Genomic DNA, 24,004 nt, shown 5'->3' with positions numbered 1-24,004 from the left:
GCTTGTAATTACCAACCAACTTGTTGATTTGTAAAATCAACCAAGCAACAATTGAAAAATCAACCAAGCAACAAAAATTGAAAAATCAAAATTGAAAAATCAACTAATTGAAAAAGCAACAAAAAATCAATCGAAATTGAAAAATCAACCAAGCAACAATTAAAAAATCAACCAAGCAACTATTTGTCGTTAGCATACTAGATACGATTTACCAACCTTTAACACGTAATAACACACCACATTCATGCTTTGAATAGGCCCTAACGAAAGACACAAAGGCCTTATTTGCCAAATCCATTATCTTCCTATCCATTGTTTGTGCTTTGCGAAGTGATTCCAGACATTTTTTTGGCTCTAGGACTTCTTGAAATTTATCCAAAATTACCTGAAGATTTATATTATATTAAAATCGCTGAAGATAATGTTTGACAAAAACAAAGAAAACATAACAATAAATAAGAAATGAAAAAACAAGCGTGATTTTCCAGTTTCCTTCTGTCTCATTAGAGTTTACTTCAAAAAGTTAGTTTTTTTGTGTGTGTGTATGTGTGTTGAGCACTAAGGGCGGTTCAATGGAGCTCATTTTATTGTAATTTAATTTGGATTTTATTTACAAATAAAAATTAATTTTAATTACACTGTACTTCAGTTTTCTTTGCTTTTTTTCAAATGGTAGGAAATCACCTCGTTTCTTGGTTTCTTATTTATTTTCCTATTTAATACTTTTACATTTATATTCATTTTATATTTATACTATTTTTACATTTTGTTTTTTTCTAAAACGGTACACTGCTACCATTACTAACTCATTCCAGCTGAAAGTGGCCTTAAGCCAACGCAGCATATACGGAACAAATGACACATCAGAGATAAAGGTAAATAAAATAGAAAATAAAAGTCGGAAGGACGAAAAACAAAGGCAGATTTATTATTTATAGTTACTTGGATTATTTAATTAGGAATTATAGAATCAAGTTTTTTCTTTCAGTTAACGGGCCAATGCCCCCCCCCCACGGTTTGTTAGGATATTCATCTGCTACATTTGACGATTCATATATTTGGATTTTTTTCAATATAATTCATAAACAAAAAATAAACTTAATTAGAAATAAAACGCGGTGTAAATTAAATAGAAAGGAAGAGAAAAGAGAAAAAACTCATTAAAAACAACTAAAAATAAAGTACAAGAAAAAACACCGGATAAAACGATGAAATAAAGATAGTGAATAACAACACAACTAGTCAGGATATTTCAGTAACAATAGTTTTTAATGAGAAAAAATTATTCATTACCATAATCTAAAGTTAAGCAAAAACAAAACACACATAAAAATAAATAAATAATAAGTGAAAAAAGACGGAGGAAAAAAACTCAACATTCAAATACTTCAAAACTAAATCCAGCTTGAGAAAAAGGAACCAACCGCTATTTTAATTATTTCGTATTAATAAAAAGAAAAAGAAAAAGAAAAAGTGAAATAATAAACTTCTTCAAATATAAGTACAGTTTAAGCACAGCTACTAGCTTCACTACATTTGTCATAAAAAATAACTTTCTTGTAATTAACTTCAATTATTTAATAATTAAGGAAAAAGGATAAATTAAGGATAAAGGATAAAATGAAGATTAAGGATAAACGTTATCGATACCGAATAGTTATCACATACCGATTGGTTGAACTTTAAAAAGTCTATATACTCTTCTTCATTTGGCATTAGAATAACAAGGGCTGATCCTTGATGGCCTTGACGTGCAGTTCTCCCACACCGATGAACAAACGCTGAGGCGCTCACAGGAACATCAAATTGAACCACCCAGTCAACTGCTGGAATATCAACTCCACGCGCCATCACATCAGTAGATACCAGCACACCTATAAAAACCTAATCCTGATAAGGTTTTATGCCAATTTTGATATTGATATATCAGACATGATCCTGGGGTTTTATGCATTACTTTTACTCAACAAAAGGCCATTTCCGCTAACAAGCTGGATTGTCAATTTATAATTTGGATTAGGCAATATGTCATCCCGTGGATAGTCCAGAGCATGAAAATGATAAATCTTAAAATCGGGATTATGAGTTCACAACCTAGATTACGTGCCCAACAATCTTACTGTAAAGTAGGATTGTCAATTCTGCCGTTTTATCAATCAATTTTATAGACTACTTTAATCAATAGTGAATTCAGAATCTTTTTTCAAGAAACTAATTTTTTCAAGAAATTAAAAAAGGCCTAAAAAATATTTTATATTTACCCATAAGAGGTAGCATAGCCCATGAAAATCTGACACTCTACTCACAATCAGTATTACGAGTTCACAATCTAAGTCACAAATTTTATGTTGTGCAATCATAAAGCACAATGACTCGCAACAACATGACAGCCTATCAAAAATCCAGATTACAAGTTCATAATCTAGATCGCAAATTTTACGTTTTGGCATTCGTGAAGCAGCATGGCTCGTGATAACTTGACAGCCTACTGAAAATCAGAATTATGGGTTCACAGTCTAAATCGCAAATTCAATCATGAAGCAGAATAGCTCGTGACAACATGACAGCCAATCAAAAATCTGGATTACAAGTTCACAATCTAGATCGCATATTTTGCGTTTTGCCATCACGAAGCAGCATGGCTCGTGATAACGTGACAGCCTATCGAAAATCGGAATTACGGGTTCACAGTCTAAATCACAAATTATACGTTGTGCCATCATGAAGCAGCACAGCTCGTGACAACATGACAGCCTATTAAAGATCTGGATTATAAGTTCACTATCTAGATCGCAAATTTTACGTTTTGCCATCATGAATCATGATAACGTGACATCCCATCGAAAATCGAAATTATGGGTTCGGTCTCAATCGCAAATTTTAAGTTGTGCCATCAAAATAATTTCTGTTTTTGTTTTAAATTTTAATGTCGCTCCTTACTTGCAGTTAAAAAAGCTTATTTTTTTTATTTAATTTCAGAACTTTTTTGAATTAATGCAGGTTTAGATTTTGGCTAGTTGAATAGTTTAGATTTTAGGCCTAGTTGCCCTCCAATTTTTGGTTACTGCAAATACAACTTGATTTTTATTTTTTTGTACGAACGTTTTTAGTAGTAATAAACATACGTACCTTCCGAATTGACTTACGTGACGAACTTCTATATTTGTGCATTTTTATTACGTATATGAGAAGGCTTCCCCTCGTCAATACCTCGCTCTTTACACTAAAACTTGAATTTTATTCCAAATCTTTAAGAAAAACCCTTGAATTGCAAAGGCCGTAGAATAAACAGCTGAAATTACTAAAAATACCTTAGCGTAAAGAACAATGTATTGTGGAGGAGACAAACCGCCTTATATACGTAATATTTTATGTCCGTTTTAAGTTTTGATGCTAGTCATTACTTCCAGGTGAAAAAATAAATTATTTATTTTCTCATTTTTTTTTTCTTAACAATGCTAGAAGATCCTGTGCCCCCTTCATGGAAATTCTCCTCCTTGGTGATAAGTTCCACCATGGAAAGATTCTTCCTACTATAGTAGGGGTCAAAGTTTGTAACTAACTGGTTTTCGACTAAACTGAACAGGATGGCTATCTCAAAATTTTGACCAAATGACTTGGGGAAAAAATATGCGTGGGAGGGGACCTAGGTGAGTTAGAGTAGTAATAAAAGGAAATGTTTTTTCTCGATCGAAGCTTCCGCCCCGTCATTTTGATTTCAATTTTAAGAATGAAGTTGCCTATAAAGCCCACACTTTATATTGCCTACAAAGTCCACACTTTACATGACACAAATGTCCACACTTTTATCAAATTATACCGATTCTTTATATACCCTATCTGTATGTGTTGCATCATCATGCATATGATGATTCATTCTGATATTTTACTTGCTATAGGACGTGATCGTCTCTTACTAGGTTGTTAGCTATCACAGCAAGCTGCAGCCTGCAACCCAGATTAAAATCAATGTCAATTACTGCAGTAAAGCAGCTATGGGACTCTCCTCTGAAGAAGGAGGATCAAAATTCAAGTCGCTCTGCAATAACGACTATTATCATCTTTTGTTGAAGAAATAGACATGTAGTTAACGTATCTACCTATTAAATCATTTTTGTGGTTATTTGTAGATAATGATAATAATCTAACTGAATACAAATTATATTGTGGTGAGTTTGGTCCATAGGATATACGAAACACAAAGCTGATGAGCCCAGCAGTAGAACACACTGCAGGGCCGACGCAAGGATCCTAATACTCAAGAAGCGTCGTTAATCGATATAATGCTAATAATCAGAACTCGCGTCATGCAATGATATTATACTAACTTTGCCTTATTATTAAGCTAAAAAATTGCCTTGTTGTTAAGCTAAAAAACAATATTTATTTGCCAAAAAAGGAGTATCACTATCAGAAATGGGTGGAGTACACATTTCAGAGTCAAACTTAAAAACAAACACAAACAAAAATATGGTAAGAAGAGTCAAGGAAAAAAAGGCTTTTGTCAAAGAAGTTCGATAGCTAAACTATTTTATTGTGTCTGAGGAGCTGGTAGCAACACCCGTTCCTACCAGCTACCCGTTGCTACCACCCGTTGAGCTATAAGTCTCAATGCCCAAAGAAGAAGTGGTTATTTAAAAAAAATACAAGGAAAACGTAAAAGTCTAAAAGAAAAGCTGAAAATAGAAGAAAATAGAGATTACAAAAATAAAAATAAGATTGCTATACCTCTACGTCCCCGCGTTATTTCTTATAGCAGAGGAAAGTACGAATCTAAAGACAAGGCGTCTTTTAATTGTGTTGCGAGAGCAACACTTTGGTTTTGTCCCTTTTTTTTGTTTTGTTTTTTTTTTCTATGCCGCCGATCTCAGCTTATTCCTGGAAACTGGTAAGGGTCTAACCCTTGCGGTTTTTACGGAAAGTGTGGACCTCAGGCCAGATTGATGAATATGACATTACATTTTGGAAAGCTCCGCAGAACTTGCCTGGGGCCAAAAAGGATGGTTTTTGCTTGTCCACGAGCCAGAGCCTATGGTGTGCGAAGTGAAGTGGAGTTATATAGCCTATGTCAGAGAGGAGTATCTGAAGTTGTGCAGCCAAGCTTTCGTTTCATCAAACCATGTTTCTGCTTTCGAGTGGAAAGCTCCGTTCTAGCAGGCAAGCAGGCAGGCACCACTTTCAAATTGAAGATGGACTAAAAACCGGCAGTTACCCGGCCCCACAGCCAATATATGTTTTTGAGTGATGAACAGAAAAATTTACAGAAGCAAAATGTGGCATTTTCCTACGGGTCCAGAAGGGCTGCCATCTATTGTTTCTACCCATTTCTGTTCGTGATTTCAGCTGAGTTTATCATTCGGTTTTTCGGACTTGGGATTGCAGTAGGGAACTTGGGAACTTTTGAATTAAGACAGATTAAATTTTTATTTCGACGGCAATCGATAGCTCTTGATGAGCTGATCTGGTACAAAAATTCCTTCATGAGGTATACCAGTTTGAAAGTTTCAAGGGGTTGACAACTTCAGTAGTAAGGTACACACTGAAACGAAATCCAGGCCGATACAAATTGTGAGACATATACAGGACTTGTAAGCAACAGTCAGCTGTTAGGTAATAATCACCTTCGGCAATGAGGGGTTAGCAAATTTTGCTAGTTGGTGTATCTATTATTTGTTTCCAGTGTATTTGATGGTAAAACCAATTTGGTTCCAGTGGTAAGGCATGTAGGGGACTTGCAGGTAATAATCTGCTGTTAGGCACTAATAATCTGCTGTACACTCAACTTCAGCGATGAGGGGTTTGCAACGATGCTAGTTGATGTACCCATTTAATGTTTCGGGTGAACTTGATGCCTATCACGGGAGAGGCACTTATAAGTAAGAATCGGTTCACTTCGGGCGAGAAACGGCTGTTAGCTCATAATCATCTTCGGCAATTAGGGGTTTGCCACTTTTGGTAGTTGGTGTACCTATTATTTGTTTCCGGTGTATTTGATGGTTAAACCAATTTAGTTCCAAGTGGTAAGACATGTAGGGGAATTGTAAGTAATAATCGGCTGTTGGGCAACAATCGTCTTCAGCGATGAGGGGTTTGCAACTTTTGCTAGTTGGTGTACCCATTTATTTGTTTCCGGTGAAATTGATGTCTACCACGGGAGAGGAACTTGTAAGTAAGAATCTGTTCACTTAGGGTTAGAAATTTGTGCAAATTGGTGCACATTGTGTTCGATCTCTTTAAATCTGACAGAATCAAGTGTTTACGCAACGGGTACAAACGATAACCTAAAACAATGAAGTGGTTTCGTAATAAATAGTGTCACCTATGTTATTTTAATCCTGTAAAGTTACGGATAGCTTTATAATACCTACTAGATTATATAAGATATTGCTCCGAGTTTTCATCCGTCACGATGTTTACGATTGAAAAGGATTAAGTTTAACTGGCTGCAAAGTCAATTTAGTCCCTTCTTTCGATACTATTTTGTTGTTGTTTTTTCAACACTGAGGAATAGCCTTTGATCATGTGATTACTGATCGATAGCGAAGAAACAAAACTAAAGTGTTGCTCTTGCAACACTTTAGTCGGCGAAGCCGGACAAAGGTTGCCGCAACACTTCACGTTGCCCGGGCAACGTAGGTCTAGTTTAGTGTTTGTTTTGAGGTTTACTTTGTTTTTATTCCGTCCTTAGCACTTTTATCCATATATTTTAGACATCGATAAAGGAAATGCACGAGGAGCCTAAAGCTCGTAGTGCTGTCTGAGAAAAGTCACAAGACATCAGAGTAGAATTTATAAGGAAATTAAACCAACGAAAAAACCACAAAGAAAAGATAGACGAGGAAATGACTATTGGGGCGAATTCACTTTGATTCGCTTATTTACCAGACATGTTGGTACTAAAACTGGGAGTGTCTGTGAAATCATAGGAAAAAGTTATAACCAACATTTTGTCAGCATTTGGTTACATCACCCTGAATGAACAAAACAGGACAAAAATACGCAAGCATACGATACAACAACATTTTCTTACCTTTATTCAGCTTCCTAAAATTATCAAATATTTTGAACCGCTTATCCTTCTTCTTGCCATGTAAACAGAGAATGTTTGTCCCTCTGATTAATCTAAAATAAAGTAAAAATGTTTTAAAAAGCTTATTAAGCTGTTTAACTGTGAACTGTTCAAATAACTTCCAAATAGTTCCGTGGTAAAAGATATTCTTTGCTTTCATTGGTGTATTGGCTTAAATTTTCATGCAGCAAAACCCGTCGAGTGGAGTTTACGTTTCTGTTTTTTTATTTGCTTAAGTTTTCACACAGAAGACCAATCAAGTCAATTTTAAATTCCATACAGGTAAATCAATCAGGTGGAGTTTAACTTTAGTTCTTTTTACTGGCTTACAACTTCATACTGGAACACAGGACAGCCCATCATCATGGTTGCCCCCTTTGGGGCTACCTAGTAGAGAACGAGCTCTAGCCCTTAGTAACCGAAAGTTTAAAAATACTTTTCAACGAGGAAGAATCGCAATCTGGATGCGATTCAGGAATGGCAACTTTTATTTCGATTAATCTAATGACAAAAATTTGTTGTGAAATCAAGTTTACTTGAATTATTAAAATTAGCTTGAAGCCCCATAAAAACGGTGTCGGACCGAAATAAAAATTGTACCATCATCGAAAACCCTATTCAGTAGTATTACATTTCCCCATTTTTAACGACAAGGGAATTGCTACATCTGCGTGCTTTTTGTAACTAATAAGACATACTATTACAGGTAAAATACAATTTTTGACAAAATTACATTTTCATATGCACGATAATATGACGCACGAATGACGTCATATATGTAACTTTAAATCTGTTATGACACATGCTTAAGGAACAATTGTCGTTTACTTACGAAAATAGATAAGCCAACCACATTTAAGCCAATAAAAGAACAAAATATATAACTCTACCTGATTGGTTCTCCTGTACGAAGATTTAAGTCAATAAAAAGAACAAAAGTTAAACTCAGCAAGACTGGTTCTCTTTTGTGAGAATTTAAGCTATTAAATACCAACAATAGTTAAATTTCTCCCGATTGCTTCTCCTGTGTGAAGTATTCAGTAAAAAGAAGGAATAGTTTCAAGTCAAAAACTGCTTTACTCTGTATTTAAGGGGATTCGATGCCTTGAAATTATTTTGCGAGCCTTGGCTCCGTTTGATCATCTCAAACACAAAAGACTCTTAAGCGAGTTTTCCCAGGAGACTAGGCACCATTAAGCGCTATTGAGAATATGTACATGTTTGATCGAAAAAAAAAAGTAAATCCGTCTCTGTGTCGGAAAGGTTCTCAGTCTAAGTAGGTAGCCGCACAAGGAATTCCCAAAGATACTAAAATTGCACAAATGATATTTCCACTAAGCTGATTTGTAGCATTTTCTAAGCATATATACTATAACATTTTTAGAGACTATCCTTTCCTGACCATTAAAAAGAAAATTCTTCTCTGTTGAAAAAAAATATTAATGATAAAAATTACATTTCTAATGATTATAAAAGCTGAATATCTTTTTCCCCGGCACAAAACGGCATGAATTGAACTTTTTTTTAGACTCCTGGGAAGGTATGCCGCACAAACAAAAGAGGTTTATAATGAAAGAGATAAAGGATCGCCTCTAGACAGTCAGCCGACGCTGTGACTCGCAGTAAGATTTTAAGGTATCGAATAGCCTTAAATACAAAGTTAAGTATCTTTTGACTAGAGAATTTTTCCTTCTTTTTAGTAAATATTTCACACATGTGAGCGATTCGAGTGGACTTCCACTTTTTGTTCCTTTTATTGGCTTACATTTTCAGACATGAGAAGCAATTAGCTGGAGTCAAATTTTGTTGTTTCTACTGGCTTAAAATTTCACAATGGAACACAAGAGAGCCAATAATAAGGGTTGCTCCCTTAGGGGCAGCCTAGTAAAGAACGAAAACTGACACATAACAACCGAAAACCTAATTATTAAACTAATCATAAACCTAATTTAATCTAGTACTTGAATCTAATACCTTTGCATCCTTCAACATTCCCAGGGTACAAATGATTTGAGAATTATGACTTATAAATGACTTGTTATTTCCAATTCACTTCCTATGAGAAGACATCCATTTATGAGCAACAAGAAAAACGTGATTTTTTGGCGAGAATATTTACGACCAATGTCAACCCGTACCCAGTGGCAATTAGTGGATATAATGAGGAAAATCGCATATCTACAAAAACAAATCTATCAAATAACCAACGAGACGGTAAGAGCAACCAAGCTTAGGAGTGATTATATATCAAACTTTAGTTAAATCTTAGATTATTTATTTATCTGTACTTAAATTTAACAATTTGTTTTGGAACTCGTGAATTAGGACAATAAGATGGTAATAGCTGAGAGTGAAAGAAAGATTAAAGCCGTGGAAGGTATCATAGAGTTTCAACAGAAAGATTAATATTGAAACAAAGGTGTCAATAGAAACAATAGAAAGTATCATAGAGTCTCAATAGAAATATATCAAGGTATCAATAGAAAAATGAGACCCGTGCAAGGTATCATGTGACATAGTAATAAAGCCTATTTGAAGCATTTGCAAACTTTGCAAACTCTTTAGTGTTCCAAACATCCCTCTTTATGAGCTATAGGGTTCCGATCCATCCAGGCCAATCCACCCTGTGCATAATATGGTAGTAGTTGAGCATAAACAAAAATAACCGAAATAGGTAAAGTCAATCAAGGTGTCAAGTGATACGGTTACAATAATAAAGTCTACTCGAGGCGTAAGCCATTTCGAAAACCTTTCTAGTATCCCTTTTTATGAACTACATGGTTCCACCCCACAAGGCCTAGAAATAGCACCTTCGGTGGCAATGATAGAACACTTAGGTGGCACGTGAAAGAGCACCTTTGGTGATATACCAGGAGTTTATGCCAAGAATGGATCTAAAGAATATTCCCCACAGTAAGAAGAGAACAAGAGCCAAGAGCTCATATGGCACTTGTGACGAGGTCAGAAGTGCCAAGAACTCATAAGGCATGAGCTCTAGAAAAATTCTAAGAATCAATACATTGATTTAAAAGGAAAATCAAAGGCGCTGGTCGGGATTTAAAATAAAAGCTCTGAGACACGAGGTCTTTCTAAATATCAAAATTCATTAAGATCCGATCACCCATTCGTAAGTTAAAATTACCTTATTTTTCTAACTTTTCCTCTCCCTTCAGCCTCCCAGATGGTTGAATCGAGAAAATGACTTATTATGTCAATTTGTGCAGGTCCCTGACGCGCCTACCAATTTTCATCGTCCTAGCACGTCCAGAAGCACCAAACTCGCCAAAGCACTTGACCCCCCCAACCCGACTCCTTCAAAGAGAGCAGATCCAGTCCGGTTACGTCAATAATGTATCTACGACATGTGCTTATTCTTCCCACTAAGTTTCATCCTGATATCTCCATTCTAAGCGTTTTCCACGATTTCCGGTTTCCCCCTCCAACTCCTCCCAGTACCACCAGATCTGGTCAGGATTTAAAATAAGAGCTCTTAGTTACAAGGTCCTTCTAAATATCAAATTTCCTTCAGATTCGATCACCTGTTCGTAAGTTAAAAATACCTAATTTTTTCTAATTTTCCAAATTAACCGAAATAACCCCGCTCCCAACTCCCCCCAGAGAGCGGATCCGTTCCGTTTATATCAATCACGTATCTAGGACTTGTGCTTGTTCTTCCCACCAATTTTCATCCCGATCTCTCTACTCTAAGCGTTTTCCAAGATTTCCGGTTTCCCCCTCCAACTCCCCCCAATGTCACCGGATTTGGTCGGAATTTAACATAAGAGCTCTGAAGCACGAGATCCTTTTAACTATCAAATTTCATTAAGATAAGATAACAAACACTAAAAACAAGAAGAACAATAGGGAATTTCTCAAGACAGTTCGGGTCGAATCGGGAAAGCGACTATTTCTAATTTAATCTGGTCAGGTCCCTGATACGCCTGCCAACTTCCATCGTCAAAAGTGGGACCGACAGACAGACAGACAGATCGAAAGAAATTGCGATCGCTATACGTCACTTGGTAAATACCAAGTGCCATAAAAATTGGACGAGACAAGATAAATTGAGATGAGATTAAAAAAAGGCTTGAAATCTTCGTAGATTTCTTGCTAGGTTTCAACTGCCTAGCCTAAACTATATAATCATATAATGAACACAACCATACTCCCAATATGAGTGAGATTGGAAATAAGCCCCCAGGCAGCATTGGTAAAAATGACCCAACCACATATTAGACAACAGTGCGAAGTCCGAAGCGGGCGGTAAAATATTTGTCAGGTATCGTTAAAACAAATAGTGGCTCTAATCTATCAAAGGTGCTGAAGATAAAAAGATGTATTAACGGCCATGTGGATCTTTTTTTTACATTCTATATGAGTTTGATTAAATATTAAGAAATTACTGCCCAAAAGGTGATTGTTTAACCCAGTGGTTCCCAACCGGTGGTACGCGTACCCCAGGGGGTACGCGAAACCCTCGCAGGGGGTACGCGAAGGTCCCAAAATTAATTTAGTCTACATCTTTAAAACTTGTTTCTGACTCAGTTCCAACATTTCCCTCAAAATCAGATAACATAACCCATTGTACGTAATTTCAGACTCATTTTCAAAACTTTCGCTTTCAGTAACCCGCTAATTTTTCTCCATAGTCGTAAGGTCTCGATTTAAACTCAGCGGGTTCAGTATCTTGTCATCTGTTGAAACACGAAGTTCGTGAATTGTGGTTGCAAACAAAGATGGATAGATTCCTGATCAGGAATAACAAGAAGCCGAATGATGGTACCCAAAACTCTGAACCTGCACCTAAGAAGAAGAAATATGACGAATCATCGGTCAAAGTGCGTCGATATTTGTCAGAATACCTAGGGCTCGGATTTAGTGCGACAAAGTCTGATCCAGTGAATGCACAGTGCGTTCTTTGTGGTCAAGTCTTGGCCAACAGTTCCATGAAACCTGCGCATATGGACCGGCATCTCAGTACTGTGCACCCTTCTCATGTTGGTAAGCCCATAGAGTTTTTCAAGCGTAAACAAGAAGCATTCGCTAGTAACTGTTTGGAAATTGCAAAAGCGGCATCAGTTTCTTCAAAGGCTCTCCGGGCTTCGTATGCTGTTTCATATTTAGTTGCGAAACAGAAAAAACCGCACACCATCGCCGAATGTCTGATATTACCAGCACTAGTGAAAGTCAGTGAAATAATGTTTGACACGAAAATTGCTACTGCCCTTCAGTCTATACCTGTGTCGAACAATACCATTTCAAGAAGGATAGAAGACATTGCAAGCGATATTGTCATGCAGGTTATTGAGCAAATAAAGTTGACGAAGATGTTTGCGTTACAGCTTGACGAAAGCACGGATGTGTCAGGTGAAGCCCAGGTGATCGTCTTTGTTCGATATCAAGATTGTTCAGACATAAGAGAAAATATTCTGTTTTGTCAAAACCTACAGTCAAGAACAACAGGAGAAGAACTATTCAAGGTGATTGACAAATTCTTCGCAGAAGGGGGCATCTTGTGGGACTGGTGTCTATCAGTTTGCAGTGATGGAGCTGCCGCCCTAACAGGGAAGAATAATGGGCTCATGGCCTGGATAAGGAAGAAAAATCCAAAGGTGAAGTGGTTGCACTGCATCATTCACAGGCAAGCTCTTGCATCGAAAAGGATGAACGCACATCTGCACGAGACCCTCAACGAGGCTGTAAAAGTGATCAACTTCATCAAAGCCCGACCACTGAACTCAAGAATGTTCAAGTTGCTGTGCCAAGAGATGGGTTCAGAACATCAACATTTACTTCTGCACACAGAAGTTCGCTGGTTGTCTCGTGGGAAGATTTTAAACAGACTTTTCGAGCTTCGACAAGAAGTTCATATGTTTCTTCTGGAGCAAAAATCTGCATTCAGTTCACTTTTTGAAAACCAGGACTGGGTCTGCAGGCTGGCCTATCTTGCGGATATTTTCGACAAACTGAATGACTTGAATCTGTCAATGCAAGGTTTCCGGACGGACGAACTCTCCCTGAATTCGAAGATGTGTGCTTTCATCAAGAAATTGGAGTTCTGGCTTAAAAAGGTTCAAAGAAACAGCGGTAGTGTCTTCCTGACCCTTGACAAGTTTGCGGACGATAGTGAAATTGATAACCTCAATCTGTGATTGTATTCGGGAGCATCTGACAAAGTTGCGAGATGAACTTATGTCATATTTTTCATCGATTATGAACCAAGATAGAACGCAGGATTGGATCCAAAATCCATTTGTTGAAGACGTGACCTCAAGCTCCGGTCTTAGTGACAAGCTTACAGAGAATCTGATCGAACTTGCCAGTGATCGCGCCTTAGAACTGAAATTCCAAAATGTAACTGTTTCCCAGTTTTGGCTGGAGGTGAAAGGAGAATACAAGGAACTAAGTGAAATCGCCAGGTCTGCTTTGTTACCATTCGGATCCACTTACCTTTGTGAAGTGTCATTTTCGGCAATGTCATTGATCAAAACCAAACACAGAAACAGACTGAGTGTACAAAATGACCTTATAATTGCCGTTAGTGACATCGAGCCAAGATTTGATAATATTTTAGCAAAAAAGCAGCCTCAAGTTTCTCATTGATTTTGTACGTACATTTAAGCACCGTCATATTGGACAATAAATCTCGTGTTTTTGAAAATCTGATTTTAGTTAAGAAAAAGGTAAAACAACGATTCTCAAGAAAGGGGTACGCAAACTTTTTGGGCCTTGACTAGGGGTACGCGGACCGAAAAAGGTTGGGAACCACTGGTTTAACCCATGAAGCAGCAGGGAAAAGGTAGAACACTCCGGTTTAGGCTGAAATGATCCTATATAATGAATATCAAATATTTGAACATTTAATAGGGGGTAGACTCAAATGAAGCTTTCAGCAAGATAGGATAAAGAAAAGATAGACAAGTATTCAGACCGAGATTTGTCTTTGTCTAATTAGACATAGCTCTTATGCTTTTTTTAATTCAAGCTCCATCATTTATGATTCCATATACATACATATATTGACTATAACTGTGGAGAGGTAAGCTAACTGCCTCTACTCTGTCTGACTGTCTGAAAATTCCTTCAAGATGCCAAAAGGCCAAACAAGCCAGGCATAAAGAAGCTTTGGCCGTATAAAGGAGACGAAAAATATCAAAGAGAGAGACTTGGGACATTTGGACTAATTAAGGAGTCTAAAGAAGAAGTATAATAACACTGCAAGGAGTTTGTTGCAGTAGTAGTAGCAACTGTATTGGATTCATAGAGTCTTACTCGATAAGAGTATAAAGACAATTCCTTACCCATGCTTCATTTTATTATCTTATATTATAAAAAAAACTAAATACTACTTTCAGTTATGAAACCCTTTACAATAATTTAAATGTGTCACAAAGCCCAGTCCCTTAGCTAAATTCTTGACCAAACGGTGACTTGAAAGATACTTAAAACTACTCCCGCAACCTGACCTTTTGTCACTTTTCTATTATACTTTAATAAGTTAACAGAAGACATTAGTCTTCAACTACTTCGCTTACACGCGTCTTTAAAATAATTTGAATGTAGTACCATGTCCAACCCATTAGCTAAATTATTGACCAATTCCAGACTTGGAACAAACCTAAAAACTACCCTCACGATCTTACCTCTTATCACTACTCTATCGTACTTTATTAAGTAAACAGAAGACACTAGATTTCAACTTTTTTGTTTATCCCATTCTTTAAAATATAATGAATACATTGCAATGCCCCACCCATTATCTGAAGTCGTAACCAATGGGTTAAGCTTGGCTCTTATCATTTTTCCATCTTAATTTCAATAGTTATGAGAATATATCTATCATATAGTTATTACAAGTTACTTCTTTTATCTAATTGTTTTCAATACGCTGAATGCATGACGAAGCTCAGTCTCTTAGAAAAATTCTGAACAAAAGGTGAAACGACACTGAACAGAGGGGATGAAACTCAAAATAGGGAGCCTCCAATTACCCAACCGACAAGATAGGAACGAGGGCACACAGCCCAGTCCAATTATCTTGAGGCCGGCAAGCAAAAAACAGAGTACTTGAAGAACAGCTTTATCAGATGTTGCACTTCAATCTGGAATGACCTTCGTGAGAAAGTTATCCCTAAAACTTACTCTGTTGACTATTTCAAAAGAAGATTCAATAGTCAATTAGGAATATCGATAAAAGACTAACGGCAAATCAGATATTTAATTATACCTGAGGCCACGAATTTAGGAATAAAAAAAAGAAGTTAGATGATACTGAACAGCAGGATATTACCTCAAAATCTGGAGTCCCACTAGGAATTTCAAGCCAAATTGATAATTATTAGACAATCGATTATTTTTAATGATAATAATTATAATTAATTAACACTATTCATCTGGCATCATAGAACGCATTCAAAACATACCTTTCGAGCATTAGTGAGAAATATTCAGTACCAGCGCAAGTTGAAAGGAACACCAAAATTTTATCATTCTTGTGCTTCATCAGAAAACTGACTAAATATTCGAACTTAAGATCAGGTTGACAAACTAGATAGTAGTTTTCTAGTGTAGATGGAGTTTTCAAACACGTGTCATCCATACTCTGAAAACGGGTGAAGTTATTAAAGTACAAAGGACAGTGAAAGTGGAATCTGATTGTTTGAACTGGTTAAATGGAAACTTCACAATTATATATGCTAAAAATAGGAGAAACTGAAGTTCAGTTTTTAATGGAAAAGACCTGCATATGCAACCATGTAGTTTTTGGTATTAGCGTGTACAAAATAAAAAAAAAGAAACATGGGGGCAAAATGGTCAAAAACCAACAAAGAACACATGGCACCAAATAGGTTAAGATGGAGCGACTTTTCCTTGAAGGAGTAGTTATTTTTTGAAGTCAACACGTTGATAATTTTAGAATCTTTACAGACAACAGCATTGTCAATTCTAAAAAATTAATTTTGCTTATTTACTTTCACAGTTCAGCGTGGTAACAAGGACGGTTTCATCAGAAAACTGACTAAATATTCGAACTTAAGATCTGGTTGACAAACTAGATAGTAGTTTTCTAGTGTAGATGGAGTTTTCAAACACGTGTCATCCATACTCTGAAAACGGGTGAAGTTATTAAAGTACAAAGGACAGTGAAAGTGGAATCTGATTGTTTGAACTGGTTAAATGGAAACTTCACAATTATATATGCTAAAAATAGGAGAAACTGAAGTTCAGTTTTTAATGGAAAAGACCTGCATATGCAATCATGTAGTTTTTGGTATTAGCGTGTACAAAATAAAAAAAAGAAACATGGGGGCAAAATGGTCAAAAACCAACAAAGAACACATGGCACCAAATAGGTTAAGATGGAGCGACTTTTCCTTGAAGGAGTAGTTATTTTTTGAAGTCAACACGTTGATAATTTTAGAATCTTTACAGACAACAGCATTGTCAATTCTAATCAATTAATTTTGCTTATTTACTTTCACACTTCAGCGTGGTAACAAGGACGGAACTGTGGTACTACTCTTAAAAGTTAATAACTTTTAAGCAAGTAAAGTAAAGAAAAATAATTTTTAAGCAAGTAAAGAAAACTAAGTAAAGAAAAATTCACTGATTTCAGGTATGAATAGCCCTACAATGGTCTAGGGGGATATACTTGATTTTGATGCCCTCGGTACTTTTATATTATAAAGTTATTCTTGGATTAGAGTTAATAATCGAATCTAAGATTTCGGGTTCAAAAGTTCCAGCCGAAGCTTTGAATAAGCTTGAAGTAAAGAAAAACAAGTAAGGGGCGTGCCTTTCCAGAACCTGACATACGACTCATACTTAGTCATACTTACTCCCGCTGTTTACCCGTGCCATTTAACCAAGCATTTGGAAAACTATAGGTTTCACCGTTCGCTTGCAGGTCCAGGGGACTTGGATACTGGACACCTTTAGACTACAAGCGGCCACGCATATTAGGCTTAGGTTCACTTGCTCGCCTCTAAGTCCAAGCAAATTCAGTCCTAGATTTAGCATACAAGTCCAGTGGACATTGTCCGTCACGGGTCAAACCAAAATCAATAAAATCTTTCATTTCTTAGTTCTACCTTAGTTCTGCCCTAGGAATGAGGTATGGATAGATGGATGACAGACTTATCTATCAACAAGTGCTCATGCCAATTATGCCAAAGGGATTATGCCACTTTTGAACCTCACTCATTCGGACTATCTGTCTTGGCTTGTTTTGCAATTAGCCATGGCTTGATGCCCCCCAACCACTTGATTTTAATTCAAAATCAAATAGCTTTCCCACATAAATTTATCGACAAAAATTCGAGTTTACAGACTACTTTTTGTCGAATAAGCAGCTTCAATATCTAAAACATTCACACGAATTATCGTCCTTTATTCCGAATTCGAATTTTCAGAAAAGAAAGGAATGAAGCAGACAGAGAGAAAGAGAGAGAGGAAGAGAGAGAGAAAGAGAGAGAGAGGGAGGGAAAGAGAGAGAAAGAGGGAGAGATATAGGGAGAGGGAGAAGGAGATTTTAACTAGAACTAATGTATACAATTACGTTGGGCCACACAAGCCTGACGTTTTTTTAATTTGTTCCCCTCAAATTTAAAACAAAGCCAACCTATCAGAAAACGCTTACCTTTTCTACAACAGAAACACGGACAGGCTGCCTCAATCCCGCTCTGGCTAGCGCTTCCACTTCTTTTGTTTGTGTTGCACTGAACAAACTAGTTTGTCGTTGTTTAGGCAAATAACTGAGAATTATGTTCATTTTAGACTCAAAGTTGGCATCTAGCAATCGATCTGCTTCGTCTAATACTAATATTTCCTAAAATATAAACATAAATCAAACATAAACAGTAACTATAAAACACATTGCACATAAACTAATACAGGATATTGACAGAGACCATAGACTTTCCACTTGTGTTAAAATGTGTTTCCAGTTAAGCCAGTCACACATGTGACATTGGGAAGAAAATTCAGCTAAATTAATTCTAGCATATTTCTTCAAGTAAAACAAAAGGAGAATATTGACAATGATTCAATTCAAGATCTAACTTATTTTCTTTTTATGTAGCCTCCCAAACTCCCAAACGTCATACAATATAGTATGCGACAGTGTTTCAGAAAGGTTGATAGGGAAGAAAAAGGTCGAGCTGCCTTCATTTTCATCTCGTCAGGGAGGGGGGTCGACCATTCTATTTCATATCACGTTCTCTGTATTCTTTATACAGTTGGGTTGAACATAATGTGTACGGTTATTTCTCTCGCGGAAACGACTGAATAAGTCCATGAAATGATTTAAGTGGAAGGTTGAGACTAACAAAACATGCTATTTTAGTAGAATTTTCCAGCATCCATTACCAGGGTTGGTGCATTCTTTTTAATACAGTTTCTTCTCTTAAGGGAGGGGCCCTGGATATCTTAATTTTTTCCACATTTTCTTCCTTTCTTCTTCATTTTATACTTCTATGTCTCAAGAAGGACGGCGGGGGGGGGGGGGAGGTAGGTGAGAGGCCTAGACTGCAAAGCCACAGTTCTTTTAACTCAATTCTAGGATTAATTCCCTTTTTGGACTCTTTCTTGAGTCTAAATGAAGGGAATCCACAAAACACGGCTAGGCTAGTATCGAGACTTCCCATTCTTGTTTTGGGGAAATTCAATAGATTTTTTTGGGGGGAGGGGGATATAAAATCCGGCAAAGTACACTTACTATTAAACTGTCAAACTTATTGATGTGAAACTTCTTCATTACAAACAGATCTTTAATGGGTTGCTTTAAAAATAAGAAGCTACAATAGCATTTGTTTACTATGGGCAAAACTATGCAAAAGAGATATTTCTTTTAATTATATTTATTTTTCATCACAAAGTACTTCAGAACAAGAGCTAAGAGCTCATATGGCACTTGTGACGAGGCAAGAAGAGCTAAGAGCCAAGAGCTCATATGGTATGAGCTCTAACAAAATTCTAAGAATCAATAGATTGATTTAAAAGGAAAATCAGAGGCTTAATGCCGGTTGGGATTTAAAATAAGAGCTCTGAGTCACGATGTCCTTCTAAATATCAAAATTCATTAAGACCTGATCACCCACTCGTAAGTTATAAATATCTCATTTTTTAATTTTTCCTCTCCCTTTAGCCCTCTAGATGGTCGAATCTGGGAAAACGACTTTATCAAGTCAATTTGTGCAGCTACCAATTTTCATCGTCCAAGCACGTCCAGAAGCACCAAACTCGCCAAAGCACTGAACCCCTCTCCCCCAACTCCCCCAAAGACAGCAAATCCAGTAAGGTTACGTCAATCACGTATTTACGACATTTGCTTATTCTATCCACCAAGCTTCATCCTGATTTCTCCACTCTTAGTGTTTTCCAAGATTCCCGATTTCCCCCTCCAACTCCCCCCAATGTCAACAGATCTGATCAGGATTTGAAATTAGAGCTCTGAGACATGAATTCCTTCTAAATATCAAATTTCATTAAGATCGGGTTACCCGTTCTTAAGTTAAAAATACCTCAATTTTTCTAGATTTTCCAAATTAACACCCCCCAGCTCCTCCAAAGAGAACGGATCCGTTCCAATTATGTCAATCACATATCTAGAACATGTGCTTATTCTTCCCATCAAGTTTCATCCCGATCTCTCCACTCTCTCACAGCGTTTTCCAAGATTTCTGTTTCCCTCCTCCAACCCCCTATGTCCCCGGATCCAATTTGAGTCGAAAATGGAGCATCTGAAACATAATATCCTGCTATATATCAAGTTTCATTAAGATCCCATCACCTATTCGTAAGATAGAAATACCCTAATTTTCACGTTTTCCAAGAATTCCGGTTCCCCCCCCCCCCAACTCCCCAAATGTCACAGGACCTGGTCGGAATTTAAAACACGAGCGTTAAAGCACAAGATCCTTCTAAATATCAAATTTCATAAAGATGTGGTCACCCGTTCGTAAATTACAAATACCTCATTCTTCCAGATTACCCCCCCCCCCCAACTCCACCAAAGAGATCAGTTCCGGTCCGGTTTTGTCAGTCACGTATCTTAGACTTGTTTTTATTCTTGCCATCCAGTTTCATCCTGATCTCTCCGCTTTAAGTATATTCTAAGATTTCCGATCCCCCCCCGCCCAACTGCCCCCCCCCCAATGACGCTGGATCCGGTCGAGATTTAAAATAAGAGATCCGAGTTACGAGGTCCTTCTAAATATGAAGTTTCATGAAGATCCGATCACTCCTTCGTAAGTTAGTAATACGTCATTTTTTCTAATTTTTCAGAATTACCCCCCCCCCCCCAATAGAGCAGATCCGTTCCAATTATGTCAATCACGTATCTAAGACTTCTGCTTATTTTTCCCACCAAGTTTCATCCTGATCCCTCCACTCTGAGCGTTTCCCATGATTTTAGGTCCCCCCCCCCAAACTCCCCCCAATGTCACCAGACCCGGTCGGTATTTGAAATTACAGCTTTGAGACACGATATCCATCTAAATATCAAATTCCAGTGAGAACCGATAACTCGTTCGTAAGTTAAAAATACCTCATTTTTTTCTAATTTTTCAGAAATAACCCCCCCCCCCCCCAACTACCCCAAAGAGAGCAAATCCATCCCGGTTATGTCATTCATGTATCTAGGACTTGTGCTTATTTTCCCCACCAAGTTACATTCCGATCCCTCCACTCTAAGTGTTTTCCAAGATTTTAAGTTTCCCCCTCCCAACTCCCCTCCACCCATGCCAACAGATCCGGTCGGGATTTAAAATAAGAGCTCTGAGACACGATATCCTTCCAAAAATCAAATTTCATTAAGATCTGATCAACCGTTCGTAAGTTAAAAATACTTCATTTTTTCTATTTTCTTCTGAATTAACCGGCCCCCCATTCTCCCCCCAGATGCTCAAATCGGGAAAACGACTATTTATAATTTAATCTGGTCCAGTCCCTCATACGCCTGCCAGATTTCATCGTCCTAGCTTACCTGGAAGTGCCTAAAGTAGCAAAATAGGGACCAACAGACAGACAGACAGACCGATAGAATTTGCGATTGCTATATGTCACTTGGTTAATACCAAGTGCCATAAAAACCAGTTACAATAAAGATTCTTCTTTTTTCAGTATACGTATATGGTTTAAATCTGAATAAGTTAGTTATACTAACGAAAATTTTAAAATAAAAAAATAAAAAAAGCAAGCCAGTTATTTAGACACTGACACTTATTTTTAGAAAAAAAAATCATACAACCTAATACCACTCGTTGGAAGAATATAGATTCCCAACTCTTTCACACTTTCTTGGATAGATATATATTTGTATTTATAAGACAAAATCCCAAAAATAAATCTTGAGCATCAATAAACACGTCAGTTGCATAATATTTTACTTTAGCTACTAAAATATTTTTAAAAAAAGGGAAATTCACTTTTGGCTGTTAAAAGACAAACTTTTACCGTCAGAAAAAAACATCGGCTTCAACGTAAGCCAATGACGTACAAATAACAGTTACAAACAGTAACAGGATAACAGTAACTGGAACAACTAACAGGATAAATAACAGTAACAGGAACAAATCGTCTTATTTGACAGTTAAACGACAAAAAAAATCCCTGGATATTTCAGTCACATATACAGTGGCTCTTCAGAAGATAAACTAAAATAATAAAATCAAACATATATATTTATACTAAGCAGCTAACTAATTACATTCTGTTTAAAGTTTTTTTCAAAGCAGTTATAGATGCAAATCTCTTTCATTTTCTTGTTTCTGGTTCATTAGCTTGATTTGTATGTGAAGGTTCACTTTCAGGTCTAATTTATCAAATCATTATCAGGTTAAGGTTCATTATCAAGTCAAAAGTGTTGGAAGAAACGAAGATTACTTTATTTGGCTGTAGTAAATTCCCATAAATTAAATTTAAGCCAAATTCACCAGCATCTAAAATACCAACGTAACCAATATAAATTAAATCATCCACGTAAACCAATACTGCTCATATAAAAAGAAAGCTTACCAATTCTTTCACATTTTTTTGGATAGACAAATCCTGGTCTTTATAAGACAAAATCTCACAAATACGTCCAGGAGTGCCAATAATAATATTTGTGCCATAGTCTTTCAATTTGGCTATATCTCTTGAAACGGGCCTACCTCCAATGAGAAGACTGTAGCTAATGCCTTTAAGAAGTGGCTGAAATGCAGTAAACACTTCCTCTATTTGTGCTGCAAGTTCTCTAGTAGGGGACAGGATTATGGCGAGAATCTCGTTCTTTTTTGGCGGTTCTTTCCGTTTCTAGAAAGACAGAAGAAAGTTATATATCATGACACAGACTAATAAGGTAACGACAAGAGAAATATGAGACTAAAGTTGTCAAATAAATGCCAAAAATCTTTGCCAATTTCCCCTCAATATTGTCAAAAATTTTCAGCAAAGTCCAATCGCTATGGGGAAAACAGTAATAAAAACTACGAGCCAGCAGGGGAACTCCACGACAAACTTACATTTGGAAACCAGTGGTATTTAGAAAGGTCAAGCATGTTCATGAAAATCAGGCGCTTCAACAGACGGAGGAAAATTTGTTAGATGTATTCCAGAGGAATTGTTTACGAATTCCTTTAGTACACGTATTTCAATAGTATTTCAAATGACCGTATTTCAAATAGTAAGCTGTAGGTAAAATTTAGTTGTAACCCGTTATATATAGCTATAACAAAAAACAAGAGCTAAGAGCTCATATGGCACTTGTGACGAGGCGAGAAGAGCTAAGAGCCAAGAGATCATATGGTATGAGCTCTAACAAAATTCTATGAATCAATAGATTGATTTAAAAAGGAAAATAAGAGGCTTAATGCCGGTCAAGATTTAAAATAAGAGCTTTGAGTCACAAAGTCCTTCTAAATATCAAAATTCATTAAGATCCGATCACCCACTCGTAAGTTATAAATACCTAATTTTTTCTAATTTTTCCTCTCCCTTTTGCCCCCCAGATGGTCGAATCTGGGAAAACGACTTTATCAAGTCAAATTGTGCAGCTCCCTGACACGCCTACCAATTTTCATCGCCCTAGCACGTCCAGAAGCACCGAACTCGCCAAATCACTGAACCCCTCCCCCAAAGAGAGTGAATCCAATACGATTCTGTCAATCACGTATCAAGGACATTTGTTTATTCTATCCACCAAGCTTCATCCCGATTCCTACACTCCAAGTGTTTTTTCAAGATTTCCCCCTCCAAATCCCCACAATGTCAAAAGATCTGGTCGGGATTTGAAATAAGAGCTCTGAGACATGAATTCCTTCTAAAATCAAATTTCATTACGATCCGATCATCTATTCGTAAGATATAAATACTCCAATTTTCATGTTTTCCAAGAATTCCGGTTCCCCCCTCCAACTCCCCCGAATGTCACAGGATCTGGTCGGAATTTGAAATTAGAACTTTAAAGCACAAGATCCTTCTAAATATCAAATTTCATTAAGATCTGGTCACCCTTTCGTAAGTTACGAATACCTCAATTTTCAAAATTACCCCCCCCCCCCCAATTCCACCAAAGAGAGCAGATCCGGTCCAGTTATGTCAGTCATGTATCTTAGACAGGTTTCTATTCTCCCCATCCAGTTTCATCCTGATCTCACCGCTTTAAGTATTTTCTAAGATTTCCGGTCCCCCCAACTACCCCCCCCCCAATTACGCTTGATCCGGTTGAGATTTAAAATAAGATATCGGAGTTACGAGGTCCTTCTAAATATGAAGTTTCATGAAGATCCGTTCGTAAGTTACGGATCACTCCTTCGTAAGTTAAAAATACGTCATTTTTCTTATTTTTCAGAATCCCCCCCCCCGCAATTGAGCGGATCCGTTCCAATTATGCAAATCACGTATGCAAGACTTCTGCTTATTTTTCCAACCAAGTTTCATCCCAATCCCTCCAAT

At 36.9% G+C, this 24,004-nt stretch overlaps 1 protein-coding gene across 1 annotated transcript in view; it reads right to left on the bottom strand.

Moving 5' to 3' along the window:
- The window catches only part of LOC136043954 (ATP-dependent RNA helicase DDX55-like), a 58,122-nt gene that overhangs the window by 17,148 nt on the left and 16,970 nt on the right, over nt 1-24,004 (bottom strand). The window contains exons 3-8 of the mRNA XM_065729030.1: nt 22,085-22,363; nt 17,709-17,897; nt 15,493-15,671; nt 7,031-7,122; nt 1,669-1,874; nt 217-385 (exon numbers count right to left, since the gene is read on the bottom strand). Coding sequence (XP_065585102.1) covers nt 217-385; nt 1,669-1,874; nt 7,031-7,122; nt 15,493-15,671; nt 17,709-17,897; nt 22,085-22,363 — 1,114 coding nt within the window. The remainder of the gene's footprint in view (nt 1-216; nt 386-1,668; nt 1,875-7,030; nt 7,123-15,492; nt 15,672-17,708; nt 17,898-22,084; nt 22,364-24,004) is intronic.

Source organism: Artemia franciscana, chromosome 2 (genome assembly GCF_032884065.1).
Source record: "Artemia franciscana chromosome 2, ASM3288406v1, whole genome shotgun sequence".
NCBI classification, from domain to species: domain Eukaryota; kingdom Metazoa; phylum Arthropoda; class Branchiopoda; order Anostraca; family Artemiidae; genus Artemia; species Artemia franciscana.
The sequence above is the reverse complement of the archived record's forward strand: the minus strand, read 5'-3'. Positions and strand labels throughout refer to the sequence as shown.